The 15,780-nt window shown below is 40.1% G+C and overlaps 1 protein-coding gene across 6 annotated transcripts in view; it reads right to left on the bottom strand.

Annotated features, from left to right (window-relative positions):
* cemip (cell migration inducing hyaluronidase 1) overlaps positions 1 to 15,780 on the bottom strand; it is a 241,455-nt gene that overhangs the window by 158,216 nt on the left and 67,459 nt on the right. For all 6 annotated transcript variants that reach the window (XM_028015467.1, XM_028015468.1, XM_028015470.1 and 3 more), the window contains one exon: positions 7,125 to 7,220. In XM_028015467.1, the coding sequence (XP_027871268.1) occupies positions 7,125 to 7,220 (96 nt within the window). The remainder of the gene's footprint in view (positions 1 to 7,124; positions 7,221 to 15,780) is intronic.

The following is a 15,780-nucleotide window of genomic DNA, read 5'->3' as shown; positions in this document are numbered from 1 at the left end:
CCAAACAAACGAAGATAAACTTCCTCCCGGCCAAAACTTCCGACGCTCCCCTCTGGGTGGATCCGTCCCGAGGTGAAGGTACTCTTTTCCCAGAGCCTTCCCGCACCGTTTTAATCAATTTTTTCCTTTGTCGAACTCCGCTGCTACCGCAGCTTTTCACACGCCACCATCACTCATCATCTTTCAGGTGCGCCACCAGCCCAACTAAAACACCTGGGCTGGCTAAGCCCCGCCCCCCACCGGTGAACCGTCAAAGGTGCCAACAATAAAACAAAAATAAACAATCAGGAGGCGGAAGCAAAGTACGAGCATGTAACACTTCCCCCCCTAAACAAAAAAAAATTATATATATATATATATTTTATTTTTTTTTTTGTTTGTTTGTTTTTATTTTTTAATCCAATAAACGTCCTACAGTTTCGACCTCTCATATTCTTGACAAAACATCTGCAATTACATTATCTTTCCCTGCAATGTGCTCTATCACAAGATTATAAGGTTGTAATATCAAGCCCCACCGAAAAATTCGCTGATTTTTCATCTTAAACTTCTCCAAAAAAGTAAGTGGGTTATGATCAGTGTACACTTTAACAAAGTGTGCCCCACTTGACACGTACATCTCAAAATGCTAAATGGCAAGTACTAGAGCCAGAGCCTCCTTTTCTATAGTGGAATATCTACGCTGATGCGGATTTAATTTCTTGGAAAAGTAAGCAACAGGCCGGTCTACCCCCAAATTATCTTCTTGTAAGAGTACAGCTCCTACCCCTACATCACAAGCATCGATAACTAGCTTAAATGGCAAGGAAAAACTGGGAGCTGTTAGGATAGGTTCACAGGACCAAATGGCCTTAAGTTGTTCAAATGCCATTGTACAAGAATCTGTCCACACAAACTTTTCAGATTTCCGTAAAAGATCAGTTAAAGGTGAAGCCACTGTAGCAAAATTTGGGACAAATTTTCGATAGAACCCAGCCATTCCAAGAAATCTCATAAGTTCCTTCTTATTTTTTGGAGCTGGCATCTGAGCTATAGCTTGCACTTTAGCAGCACGAGGTCGAACTTCGCCTCGTCCTACCACATGCCCAAGGTAGGTTATGGCAGCCTTGCCTATCTCACTTTTTGGCAAGTTGATAACAAGTCCAGCCTCTTTTAATCTCTCAAAGAAGCGTCTCATCTCTTCCATGTGCTGTTCCCAAGTGTCAGCATATAATACTACATCATCAATATAAACTGTACAGTTCAACAAACCTTCTGTGACTCGAGTCATTAACCTCTGGAAAGACGCAGGAGCATTTTTAACCCCAAAAGGCAGCACCTTAAACTGGTATAAGCCATCAGTTGTACAAAAGGCAGAGATTTCCTTGGCTCGCTCGGACAAAGGAACTTGCCAGTATCCCTTCAAAAGGTCAAACTTTGAAACGAACTTGGCCATACCAATCCGATCAATACAATCCTCAATTCTAGGGATTGGAAATGAATCAGACTTAGTTAAAGTGTTAACTTTTTGGTAGTCAACACAAAGTCGAATAGAACCATCAGGTTTTGGAACTACCACTACAGGAGAGCTCCACTCACTCATACTTGGCTCAATGATGTCATGTTGTAACATGTATTTCACCTCCTCTCTAATTTTATCCATCTTATCAGGATTTACTCTATATGGATGTTGTTTAACTGGAGGAGAAACACCAACATCTATATCATGCTCCGTTAAAGAGGTTAAACCTGGTGAGTCACCAAATAGTGTAGAAAACTTCTTCAGAAGAGTCATCACATCATTTTGTTGTTGAGCAGTTAAATGACTCAGGAACTTCTCCGGATCAGCCAACACTGCACTATTCGCCAACTTAAGATCCTTAGGACCCAAACAATCCAGTTCAACTGAATCCCTTTCTTCCTCCTGGACATGATGAACAACACACACAGCTACAGATGATGGTGCATTCCGTTCATAATAAGGCTTAATCAGATTCACATGGCACAAACGTGTCGACTTTCTCCTATCTGGTGTAGATACAACATAGTTTACTTCACCCACTTTTTCCTTAATTATATATGGTCCAGAAAATTTTGCTTGCAGAGGGTCACCTCGAATGGGCAAAAGTACCAACACTTTATCCCCAACTGCAAATGTTCTAAAAACGGCTTTCTGATCAAAATGGTTCTTCATCTTTCTTTGTGTTTGTTGTAATTGTCCTTTAGCCAGAGTACAAGCTGCTTTCAAGCGCTCCTTAAACTCACAAACATAATCCAAAACATTTCTGTCAGGTTCTTCAGCCAGAAATTTCTCTTTGACCAACTTCAAGGGACCCCTCACTTCATGTCCATAGACCAACTCAAATGGACTAAAGCCTGTAGATTCACAAACAGAGTCGCGAATAGCAAACAATAGAAACGGAACACTTTTGTCCCACTCACCAAGCTGATCCACACAGTAGGTCCTGATCATGGACTTAAGAGTCTGATGGTATCGTTCCACTGCCCCCTGTGACTGTGGATGGTACACAGATGACTTGAAATGTTTAATCCCTAGCTCTTTCATCACAGCTTGAAAAACTCCCGCCATAAAATTAGAACCCTGATCGGACTGTATCTCTCTAGGAAGCCCAAACTGAGTAAAAAACTTAATAAGGCAATCCAAGATTGTTTTTGAACAAATGTTACGCAAAGCAAAAGCTTCTACATAACGTGTAGCAACATCCATAACTGTTAACAGATATTGGTGTCCACGCTTAGTTTTTGGTAAGGGGCCCACACAATCTATTAAAACACGACTGAAAGGTTCTCCAACTACTGCAATAGGAATCAGTGGTGCAGGTGGAATATTTTGGTTGGGCTTTCCACCCATTTGACATGAATGGCAGGTCTTGCAAAACTCCACAACATCCTTCCGGATTGTGGGCCAATAAAAGTGCTTCATGATCCTAGCCTTGGTCTTTTTAATGCCCAGATGCCCTGAAGTAGGAACTTCATGAGCTAATCTCATAATCTCTTCCCTATAGCAAAAGGGAAGGACAATCTGATGGTACACTCTCCACTCTTCAGCAGCAGGACATTGAGGATCCCTCCACTTTCTCATCAAAACTCCATCTTTCACATACAGACTTACAGGCTCTCCTGCCACATCTTCCAAAGCACCAGCTTGAGACAACAGATCCCTCATGAACGGATCATTACTCTGTTCCCTAATCAAATCCCCCTTACCGTACTTTTGTTCATCAGCTGAACCCTCAGCAAAAAAAGTTTCAGCAAGAATAACGTCTGGTTCTTCCGGATTTCTCACAGTTTCTATGGGTTCTTCCTGATTAACTTGAGACTGAGAACGAGTAACAACACAAGTAGGAAAAACTCCAGGAAATTCCCTTTGAAGAGCCTCAGTCTCAGAAGAACATACAGGAGAATTTACAACCAGAGGGGCAACATGTACATTTTTTCCTGCTAAATCATTCCCCAATACAAAGGTGACACTCGGAATGGGTAAACTAGACACCACCCCAACTTTTACCACCCCTGTCACTAAAGATGACTGTAAGTGGACTTCATAAAGAGGAACAGATTTAAATTCAGAGACATCATTGTTCACTCCTTGAATAAGTGCACACATTTCCGTTAAACTAGAAGGAGGAAGAGTCGTGTCCTTCACCACCCAGAGTGACTGGGCAGCCCCAGTATCTCGCAGAATAACTACAGGATAATCATTTCCAGCAACAGACACAACCCCAGAAGAAAGAAAAGGTTTATACAGATCCAGTAGAGCGCTATTTGAACACTCCCCAACATGCTTTGATTTCTCTAACAATAGTAAACCAGGTTTTGGGGTATCTTCCTTCATCTTTGGCTTATTAGCTAAAGCCCAACACTCAGTTTTCTTGTGTCCCTTTTTACCACAATAGTAACACACCACTGCTTCTAAATGCATGCCTCCCGGTCTCTGCACATTCATCTGTGAGGTCTTGAACCCTCTAGATGGTCTCTGGAAACCACCTTCCACTCCATTCCCATACTGTGTTTGGTACCTAGTGGACTTACTCCCTCCTCTCATTGAAGTCTGATGAGTGAGTTCAAAATCGTCAGCCATAACTGCAGCTTTTTGAATCTTGTCAACCTTATGATCTTCTAGGTATTTTTTTACCTCAAAAGAAACACTACTTTCAACTACAGTTACAAAAACCCACAAAACCCAAATCTTCAATGGTAGCTTTTGTCAAAATGAAGTTCCGCAATCCCGGACTCGAGCCCCCACTTGTTACGACCCGCTACCCTCACCCTGGCTCGTTCTTAGTTCCTTTATACAGATTACGGGGAAGAGGGGCCGCAACATTAAGTGTGTAATGTTTTCCAACCAAAAGAAACCGAGAAAAAGAAACAAAAGGGCACCTGACGGAACACACAGTGTGGTGGGGCTTACCTTAAACGTCCCATCCGTAGGTTACGTTCCTCAATCCAGAACTCATCCATGGAGAAGGCCAGCCCTCGCGATTCCTCATACGTCAGGCGTTTTGTTTAATAGTTTTTTTATGTTTTCTTTGTCTTTAAATATGTAGATATATATATATATATATATATATATATATATATATATATATATATATATAGTTTTCTTTTCTCTTTTCCTTAAAACATCCGCACCTCTGGTGATTTCAATGGTGGTTGGTCTTGGCAGGCGTGTAGCTTCCCCGGTGCTTAAAGTCCTAGCGTCCAGCCGGTTTTCAAAACAAAAAAAAATAAATAAACAAATCCAAACAAACGAAGATAAACTTCCTCCCGGCCAAAACTTCCGACGCTCCCCTCTGGGTGGATCTGTCCCGAGGTGAAGGTACTCTTTTCCCAGAGCCTTCCCGCACCGTTTTAATCAATTTTTTCCTTTGTCGAACTCCGCTGCTACCGCAGCTTTTCACACGCCACCATCACTCATCATCTTTCAGGTGCGCCACCAGCCCAACTAAAACACCTGGGCTGGCTAAGCCCCGCCCCCCACCGGTGAACCGTCAAAGGTGCCAACAATAAAACAAAAATAAACAATCAGGAGGCGGAAGCAAAGTACGAGCATGTAACAATACTTGGATGTAGACAAGCAATATCACCCTATATCTTCAACTGTGTCAAATGCAGGAAATTCAGACTAGGAACAGAAGAGCAGAAAATGGCAAACCTGTCTAATGAAAGAATGGAAAAAACCCTCCATTCAAATATTGTTTTGGCCCGTTTTATGTCAATGAAGGAGGTAAAGAGCCCTAATGCTATGGACTTCTGTTCACATGCTTATGTTCCCGTGTGGTACACATCAAGTTACTCGATGATCTGTCAACTGACGCCTTCCTTAATTCACTCCTAGCTTTCATTTCCCTCCGCGGGAATGTGCGGCAGCTACGATCGGACCAGGGTACTAACTTCGTTATGGGCAGGGCGAAAATTCCTTGAAGCAGTAAGAGAAATGAACCAGGAGAACCTAAAGCAACTCGGCTGTGAGGTTGTTATGAACCCTCCCTCTGCCAGTCATATGGATGGGGGCCTGGGAGAGGCAAATTCACACAATCAGAAGCGTGCTGTCCTCCATCCTAGACCAGTCTTCCCGAACATTTGACAGTTCATCATTACGAACCTATCTCTAGGCGTGATGGCCATAGTAAACAGTCGACCCATCACCCCACACCTACTCAATGATCCTACCAGACCTCAACCACTCACTCCCAATCTTCTTTTAACAATGAAGACATCTGTAATACTACCACCTCCAGGAGACTTTGTACGGCAGGACTTGTACGTTCGCAAGAGATGGCGTAGAGTTCAATACTTAGCCAATGAGTTCTGGCACAGATGGAGAAAAGAATATTTGGTGGGCCTACAGTAAAGACAAAAATGGCAGAAAACAAGGAGAAGTGCAAAAGTCAATGACATAGTCATCATCAAAGATGAAACGGCACCAAGAAACAACTGGAAACTCCCTAAGGTCAGCAGTTTATCCAAGTGAAAATAGATGTGTGTGCAGTTATTGATCAGTGACTCCGCATTAGATTAAATGTGTGGTAGTTTTAGTTAATTTGTGTTGATCCTCATTAGGTTCAGTTAAGTGTACATTCAAATGCGGTGGGGGGGACTTTTGTTTTATTCCACAGACCATGTGTTGCCCAGGGAAACATTGGTTGGTGCCAAGAGGCATTCAAGCTGAAATAGCTAATCGTAAGAAATTTAGCTTTATTCTTCTGGAGTCAATGCAGTTAATGAGGTACGGTTTTGTTTATTTGTATCTGTAATGAATAGTGAACTATTTAAAATAAATTGCCCAAATAATGTATATTTGTAGACTATTTATTGTAAATTATTCAAAGTGAATTTTCTAAATTAAGAATGTCACAGATTGTTTATGGATGTTTGTCTGTTTTGATTAGCATTGTTGGTGGTTTTTATTTTATTTTGTTTAATGGTATTTACGCTTTGTAATGTTTTGGGGGTTTCTGTATGTACCTCATGGGCTGCGGTAGCTAATGAGGACAGGCCCTATAAAAGCTGGTAGAATCATTGTGCCAATGAATGACTTGAACTGTCAAAACATGAAGAAATCAACACTTAGTGTTCCCCAGTGAAAGCACCGAGGTACATTTTGTTTTGTTGTTTGTATTGTAAGTTTATGTTTTGTATTCTAATATTTGTATATGTTTTAGTTTTCACGGTGATTGAGGTGACTGAAGTGACTGAGGTGACTGTGATGATCAAGGTGGATCTGAATCAAAGAAAAATAAAATGCTAAATTCACCCGTCAAGACTGGCTGAGTAATTCAACTGCTGGGGAGCTGCTACAGTACCTTTTATTTATGTAAATACTCCATTTATTGTGAAATGATTTAGGTTTGTGACACCTTTTTTTGTTGTTCTGACGACATATTTTGGGGACGTTGTAAGACGTGTCCACAATAAATGGCTGTTGATAACAAGAACTGAGTTAAGCCTTGATTAAACTCTAGAGGAGTAACACAATTTACTGAAAACAACACAGAACGTCACTGTAACATAATTCATGCCATTGTTAATCTGAGTCTGTATTCATTTTAAGGACAAGATAATTTGTGTTTTATGTATTTATTTAGTAAGCAAGCGTCAGTTAGCTGAAGGGGAGAATTTACCTTGTGCCCACAGGCTGTTGCTGGTGATGGTAAAGTACTCTCCAGAACTTGACTGGAATTGAAAAGCGCTCTGTGCCTTTGATGATTCTTTAGTTCCTAGAAAAACATAAAATAATTGTTTGTTATGGTACATCAGTTGTTTTCTTTTGTAGAAACATTACCAAAAAGTTTACACGTACACTGTTTGCTTGTTGATTAATGAAACAAATGTTGCTGGGCTCAGGCACAGATGACATCTGGAGATGTCTTTGCGAATAAAATAAGTTTTATTTACCTTAATACAAAAACTCAGCTTGTCACACTCAGTGCCTAATGCTCCTCAGCAGAACAAAAACAATGCACTGCTTCGCAAAAAGGCACATTCGAAGAACACACGTAAAAAGTCACATTCAATGACATATAGGAAATATGAGTGTCAAAGATTAAGGTAGGAGACACACACAATCAAGTTCTGAAGGAATAAACAAGCTAATTTATTATAATAAACAAAACCAATTGGGTAGGGTACCTGTGAACTATAATACACATGAACAGTAAAATAAATAAACTAATAAATTCGGTCTCTCACACAAAGATTACTGCATAAAAAAACAATAATTACCAGAGACAATTCACTGTCACAGAAACAACTGTAGCTAAACCTCTATTGGTGTGCCTCTTTGTGGCTACTTCCAACTCTCTTACCAAAAAACAAATGGAATTAGTTCCAGGGGCGTGTGGTGCGTATCGAGTCCGATGCTGTTGTTCGGGGGGGCGCAGCAGTACTCCGATGTTGTTTTGTTACTCATTCTGCTGCAAATTGGCTCAATTTTGACTCGCAAGACGTAACTGGTAAAATCCGGTTTAGGATTTGCAAAATAAAACATCCGGAAGTAGTCCATTATTCCTTGCGCGGCCCGGTACCAATTGGTCCGGTCCGCGGCCCGGTGGTTGGGGACCACTGTTCTAGACTATAGCTTCTGAGTTTACTGACTGTTCCTCCACAAAATGTACCAATAAAAGGAGCAGAAAAAAGTGGGATTTTCGACAGCTCTGGACACCTAGCGCTGTTGTGTGCTTAGAGATTGAGGGCTATTGGCAAGAGTTTTTTGTCAGAATGGGAAATTGTAGCGAACTGCAAAGAATTGTCAAAAACTGTGTGTTGCCCTATCACCCCTCTCCCCTTGGGCCTAGGAGAGGCTTTCATATTTACAAGAAGTTGCTGGGAGAGATTGATCTGCAGCTGTTCATGTTTGTCTGTTCTGTGTTCACAGCTGATGGAGGAAGGCAGAGAGTACTGGCAGCAGAGGAGATGGCATTCTGGGATGATGGCACCTATGAGCGGGTGTCAGGACGGACTGTAAGTACACCTCGCTGCAGCAAACAAAAAGGGGCGGGGACGGACCACTGTCAGTCTCATGCATTATTTGGAAACGGGACCTTTGCACTCCAGAAATGAAGGGGGTGTTATTTCCTATATTATTCGCAGTCTCCAGTTTTTTTTTCTTTTGAAATCTGTGATACATCTTCATCTTTAGGAAGTAGTTTAACTCTCAGCATGTATTTGAACTTCTCTCTTTTATTTACTTCAGCGCAGTTCACAGTTTTTAACAAATTCCATAGCTTTCGGTGTACTTCTAAATCTGCTCCTTAGACGCATCTTTTTGGGCCTGCTACTGCCTCAAGTGACGTGGGGGTGATAATACAATTTAGTAATTACATTACTAAATCATAATAGCAGAAAGTCTTTATTATTTATTAGAATTCTGGCATTACTGGAACCGTAAAAAATAAATTCTCTAATGAAACACCATTTTTTATTTTCTTAACAATGTATTTATTACATGAATTAAATGACAAACAAGACCTTTATACATTATACATAATATATCTTCATCAATTATAGGGAGAAAAAAGAAATTGTAAAATACCATTTATAATGTATACATAAGAAACTTAATTGAGCAAAAGTCGGTAACGAACAAATTAATTAGGTTCACAAAAGAATACCAAATCTGGTTGTTACAACCAGGGTTGTTAAACAGGTACAAGATAAAAGTCACATTTTGCTTTTATGATGCCATGTTATTCTGAGAGACTGTTTGTTCATAGAGTCTTATGTACAGGAAAATTTAAGATGAAACTATTTAAATAAAGGTGGACATTTTCCTTCGACTCTAAAACAATAAAATAACTCATTCATAGAATAACAACAGAACACCCACTTCGAGGATCCAAACATCTCCCTCAGCACCAAACTAATATCACCACCTGGTGACACGCCTCTCTGTGTGACCACAGCAGATGTGAAGAAGTGCCTCTGGGAAATCAACCCCCGTAAGGCTGCAGGCCCCGACAACATCCCAGGGCGAGTTCTGAGGGACTGTGCACTTCAGCTGTCTGAGGTGTTGGCAGACATCTTCAACACCTCACTGCCACTGTCATCTGTGCCCACCTGCTAAAAGATCGCCACTATTGTCCCCGTCCCCAAATGCTCCACAGTGACAAGCCTGAATGACTATCGGCTTATAGCCTTAACATCAGTAGTCATGAAGTGCTTTGAGAGGCAAGTCATGAACCACATCAAGGACTCCATCGATGTCACTGTGGACCCCTCAGTATGTCTATAGGAAGAACCGCTCCACTACTGATGCCATCTCATCGTTGGTCCACACCGCCCTCACCCACCTAGACTCTCTCTTACATCCGTCTTCTCTTTCCGGATTTCTCCTTAACCTTCAACACCATCATCCCACAGACCCTGGTGCAGAAGCTCTTCTCCCTTGGACTGAGTTCCACACTGGGGAACTGCATTCTGAACTTCCTGAAGCAACAGACCTCAGAGTGTCAGGATCCACAACAGCATCTCCTCCTCCATCACCCTCAGCACTGGCTCGCCGCATGGCTGCATGCTGAGCCTCCTCCTCTTCACTCTGCTGACATATGACTGCTCGGCAAGGCACCTCAGCTGTCTTATAGTGAAGTTTGTTGATGACAGAGCAGTAGTGGGACTCATCACAAACAGTGATGAGTCCAATTACAGAGAGGAGGTGGAATACCTGGTGCAGAGAAAATAACCTCTGCATCAATGTATTGATGTATTGACCAAGGAGATGATGGTGAATTTCAGAAGGGGCAAGGATCCTCTTCAGCCCCTGTACGTCAGAGGAGCAGCTTTGGTCTCCAGATACAGGTACCTTGATTTGCACACTAACTATTTAGTATGCAACACCTCCCGTCTAGTCAGGAAGGCCCACCAGCATCTCTACTTCCTCAGGAAGCTGCAGAGCTGGACTTGGGAACTCAGTCCTGAGGAGCTTCAATCGCTGTATGGTGGAGAGCGTTCTCTGTCTGCATCACCATGTGGTACAGGAGCTGCACTGCTGCTAAGAGGACGGCTCTGCAGAGGGTGGTCAAGGCTGCACAAAGGATTGTGGGGAGCAACCTTTAGATCTTTTGATCTGGGACCCGAGTACAAATTTAGTACCACAAACTATCAAGGTGTTATGACAATAAAAAACCCTGAATCCTTGAACCATATCAACAATTTGTGCATGGGGTAATACACTGAGCATACTACAGGTAAATGTTAATTAATCTGGTTAAGAATAATTATTGTATTATCAATAAATGACTTCTAATTGATATTCTTAGTTGCCAAAGGAACACAATAACGCCTTTATCAGCTCAGAGGTTCAAACTGATGAAAAATTAGAATGGATGGCATCTACTAAAATATTCCTCACATTTTCCATGTTCTTTCAGCAAACAGTTGAGACAGGGTTGTTTTTGGTTTCACCACTATTTACCTGCTACTTTACCGGCCATTGAAATTATTCGTAAAAGTTTGTCTGTTAATCTGCAGCTCATGTGACCAAACCAGATGAGATGAACAGTTAAAACACTCAACATTGTCTTGTACATAACCTCTAGTTGGGTAACCCCAAGATCACTGGGTTTTCTTAAACGATAGTCTCTGGGAACAGTTCTTCAAAATATAGTCAGTGTTTTCAGCAAATTTGAGCTGACTGTCCAGGAATGACCCGAGGTATTTAAAATTAGCCAAAGTTTCAACAGGTTAGCCATCGAGTGAAACTGGAACCACTTTCAGGTCTTGTTTATCTCATTTAATTAGCTCTACTTCCTTAAAAAAATTAAAAAGTATGTTCTTTTGTAAAGGAATTTGCCTTTTATGATTCCAGTAATGCCAGAATTAATAATAAATAATGAAGACTTAATGATATTCTGATTAGTAGTGTAATTATATTAGTTGTTAACACCTCTCGCCAGCCTGCTGCCCCGCACTTCCACCCCCCGCTTATGGGACTCCACAATTGACAGCATTCGACTCCCGTGAGTTACAATGTGCTGTCCTGCTAGCTGTCGGTTGCTTGTCGATAGCTGTCACTCACAAGCTGTGCTCGTGTCAGTATACAGGGTCAAAACACCACTTTTCTTGCAGTGTGGTGGTCTTTGAGAAGCTTGGTCCCTCCACATAAAGAACAATAGCCTATATGCCATGGACTTCCATTTTAGCACTTCCACATTTTTTTGCCACATAGAATGCTTCGGGTGCCCAGGCAACAGTATGTTAATAATGGCTCCTCGGTCGCTGCAGGACTATTAATGATGCTTCTAGAATTATTCAGACGTCCTGAAATGCTCCAACAACGACAAAGGATTTAAGCTGGATGTGTCAAACTTCACAATAACTTTGAAGGTAAGTTAGTAAATCATTTGTATTCACCATAATGCCTCATGTCTGACATAGCTAACAGGGACAATCTTACAAAGATGCTATGTAAACGTTAAGTGTTTTGATTATTGTAATAGAGTGGTTTGTTGCCCCTAGTGGTAGAAATACAGATATACCTGTTCTAGGTATAGTTCTTAGTAGGCCAACTTATTAGGTTGGGTTAGCGGCCAGTGCTTCTCAATTCCAGTCCTCAGGCCCCCCTGCTCTGCATGTTTTAGATGTACCTCTATTCCAGAGCATCTGATTCAAATGACTGCATGACCATAAAGTGCTGCAGAAGCCTGTTAATCACCCACATATTCAACCCAGGTGTGTGGCAGAAGGGAAACGCCTAAAACATGCAGGGCAGGGGGGGTGTGAGGACCGGAATTGAGAAACACTGGGCCAGAAAAAAAACTGTACTGAAGTAGCTGTTCTGTTCCTGAGTTCCACCATTAGAAGACTTCGTCTCCACATTCCCTCTGCTTGTTCTTTCCAACCCCAGAATATCACAATTATGATTATCTGTGCGATGTGCGATATATATATATATATATATATATATATATATATATATTTACTGTATATATGTATGTATAGTAGCTATCAGTTGAAGCTGAAGGTAGCTTCCGAATGTAGCATCTAATTCGGAAAATAGCTAAAGGGCGATTACACTTAATTTTCACTATCTTGAGCTTTTTTAATGTGCTGTGCTTCAAAAATTACAACACCTAGACACTTCAAACCTAACTACATTATTCTGCACTAATAGCAGAATAAATATAACATTTGTGAAACCTTTTAATTGATTTGTGAAATTTGTAAAATGTCAATGATAAATTTCAGAAAATTTTTTGCATTTGGATGTGAATTATTGAATTGGCATTATTTGTTATTTTATCTTTCTGTTATATTTCTTTTTTTTACCTTTATTATAGCTGGAGTTGGACAGAAGTTCTGTTTGGTAGCTTCCTGGAGGGAGGCATCGCCTGAGCTAATGCTGCCAACAACTTTTCCATCTCCTGCTATTAACTGATTTGCTTTTCTTTATATAGAAAGTAGGAAAGTATTGCTATCCATTCCATTTTGTATATTTGCTCTATTTTTATTTTTTCTTTAATGCTTACCTGGTCAATTGAAGTGGCAATGTACATCCTCTTGATTACTGACAAATGGTTCAGAACCACATGGACTGAGCTGGTTACGTCAGATCAATCTAAATCTTTATTTCTCATTAAAACGACTTCTTGTAATTTTAAGACATTGTTATAAAATTGCATCTTTATTCTGCTGTTACGATGACTGCATTCTCATGATTAAAAATTCTTGTAGCCTGGCCATAATGCTCCCTTATACAACTTACAGGAGAGATTATTGAAATAAAAGCACTTTTTGAAAGTATTTTCTGTAATTTTATTATAGAAATTGAGGAACTGATTAAAATCAAATCTGGTATGATTTGAAGCTGAATCATAGCAGATTCAGCTTCAATAAAATATGATAATGTAAGTCATATTATCCAGCCTTATTCAGTATATTGAATTATATGACTAACTGCATATTACTTAAAATCCACACTTCTTTGCTGGTATTACTTAAAAGTGTTGCATTTTAATATCTCACTTGAATTCCTGATCTACATGCAAATACTTGATATACTGTAATGTAAACACCTAGAAAAGGGGAAAAAGGTTTGTGAAATGCAGAGTATTACAAAAGAGATTAAATTTTATTGTAAGTACAAGCAGTATAACAAAATGAACAGTGAATATATAATATACTACATCAGTTACTCAGATGTCAGACTTGTTTGCCTTTACTGTCACTCTGGAGGAGAGGGGAAGTCTGGTTCAGCTCAGTTCAGGATCACTGCAGTGTATGGGTAGCCAATATAGTCTGCAGGTAGATTTTTGACTATGTGGTCCTCCGGTTTCCAGATCCCAATTTAACTGAGTAATGTAAATAAAAAGTTGGTCCGTGCTGTGATGATCCGGCTGACTGTGGACTGATGGACACAATACAGGTCAGCAGGTCCAGGTGTTTGGATCCAAGGGAAAAGTAATTGGTAGAGTGGCTCAATCATGGCTCAGAAACACATCACGAGGTGTTACGATTCAAACCTGAAAAAATAAAACAACAACAAAAAAGACTAAGCGTTCATATTTAGCCACACAATATCAAAAACTAATAAACTTTAAGCTGGTTTATGGGAGTTTTGCCTGAAAATAAATTGACAATATCTCAGGAAATTAAATGTTTAAGTGAAACAGTTCTGGTATCTCAAAACTGCAAAAAATATTACACTGATGTTACTGAGTAAGAGTAAACTGAAATATTTACTAGCTAGAAAATGCATGTTAAAATCTGAATATTCTTTGGAAATTATGTAGATGAAATTAATTTAAACTACTAGCAAACACAGTACAGGGTTCGCCTTTTATCTGTTCCAACATTAATATAAAAAATTATGCATAGAAGAAGTATTAGTTTCTAAAAGTCAAGGCTAATATAAATTCACCATTTTAATAATAAAATGCAGCGGATGATGTAGTAGCCTCATTTTCTAAGCAGAATCTCAGGAAAAAAAAGTGAAAAAAGAGAAATTACATCTGTATAGCACAAGAACAGATTAGAGCAGCCAAGTGGAAACATTCACTCTAACGTGGGTTATAATTATGAAAGAAGCAAAGGTAGTTGTCATATTTTTGGATTTGGGAAATAAGCGATTCTTTACTGTTTGTACATGTTCTGTAGATTTTTCATGTGGATCAGTGACACTTATAACATCGACTAGAGACGGAGCGACTGGTTCCCTTCCTCCTTCTCCCCTCCCTCTCTGCTCACCCACTCATTCACAGGATTCACAAGATACACATGGAGAAATGTCTTCTGGACCGGAGTTTCTTAAATTTACAGATGGAATGAATCAACAGGTTGTACTTGGGATGTCACTCCTTAGCGCTCACGTAGCAGACCTCACTTCATTTAAGCCACCTGATTCTACCGTCCCAGAAGATCCATCACTCTGCGTTTCTGAGGTCTGAGGCCGGGGTCCAGACTTTATCTTTACACCCTTCTTGCTCCAGAATGTGTCTGGCCCCTCGGCACTGCAGAACAGGACATTACCTGTCCGGATAACTACAAGAAAATTTACAAGAAACAGAAACATAAAATACAGGGGACCTAATTCAAACATCAGACTGTCCCCTGCCTAAAGGAACCTCAGACTGAAGATTTCTTGGCCTCCAAGTCACTTAAACTAGCTTTATTAAATACCAGATCTCTCTGTGCTAAAGCTCTATTAATTAATGATTTCATCACTGAGCGTAATATCAATGTTATGTTTCTGACAGAAACATGGTTGAATGATAATAATGAATCGATCGTACGAATTGAATTTGCGCCTCCTAACTACAATTTCTTCAGTGAGAATAGAAAACACAAAAAAGGAGGAGGCGTGGCTTCAATATCTAAGAATACCATAAATTGTAGTAAAATTTCTTTGGGTCACTTCACCTCTTTTGAGTATCTTGGAATTGAGGTTAAAGGCCACAAACAAACTTTGACTGTAACTCTATACAAAACTCCTACTTTTGTGGAAAATTTCTTTACTGACTTGAATGAACTTCTAACTGTTATATGTATTGATTATGATTGTTTAATAATTGTTGGTGATTTCAACATTCATGTTGACAACCCCCAAGACAGAGGGGCAAAAAAGCTCGCTAATATTTTTGAGACTTTTGGTCTAACACAACATGTCAAACAAGCAACACACACTAAAGGACACACACTGGACCTGGTTATCAGTAAGGGTGTGAATATTTCCAATCTCTCTGTAAATGATGTCACATTGTTGCATCACTTCCTGTTATCTTTGAAAGTTCTTTATCTTTTAACCCACTTGGACAAACAGCAACCATCACAAAACGTTCTCTCACA

This window comes from Xiphophorus couchianus, chromosome 4, assembly GCF_001444195.1.
Source record: "Xiphophorus couchianus chromosome 4, X_couchianus-1.0, whole genome shotgun sequence".
Classification (NCBI taxonomy): domain Eukaryota; kingdom Metazoa; phylum Chordata; class Actinopteri; order Cyprinodontiformes; family Poeciliidae; genus Xiphophorus; species Xiphophorus couchianus.
Note: the sequence above shows the minus strand (reverse complement) of the source record. Positions and strands in the feature narration are given on the sequence as shown.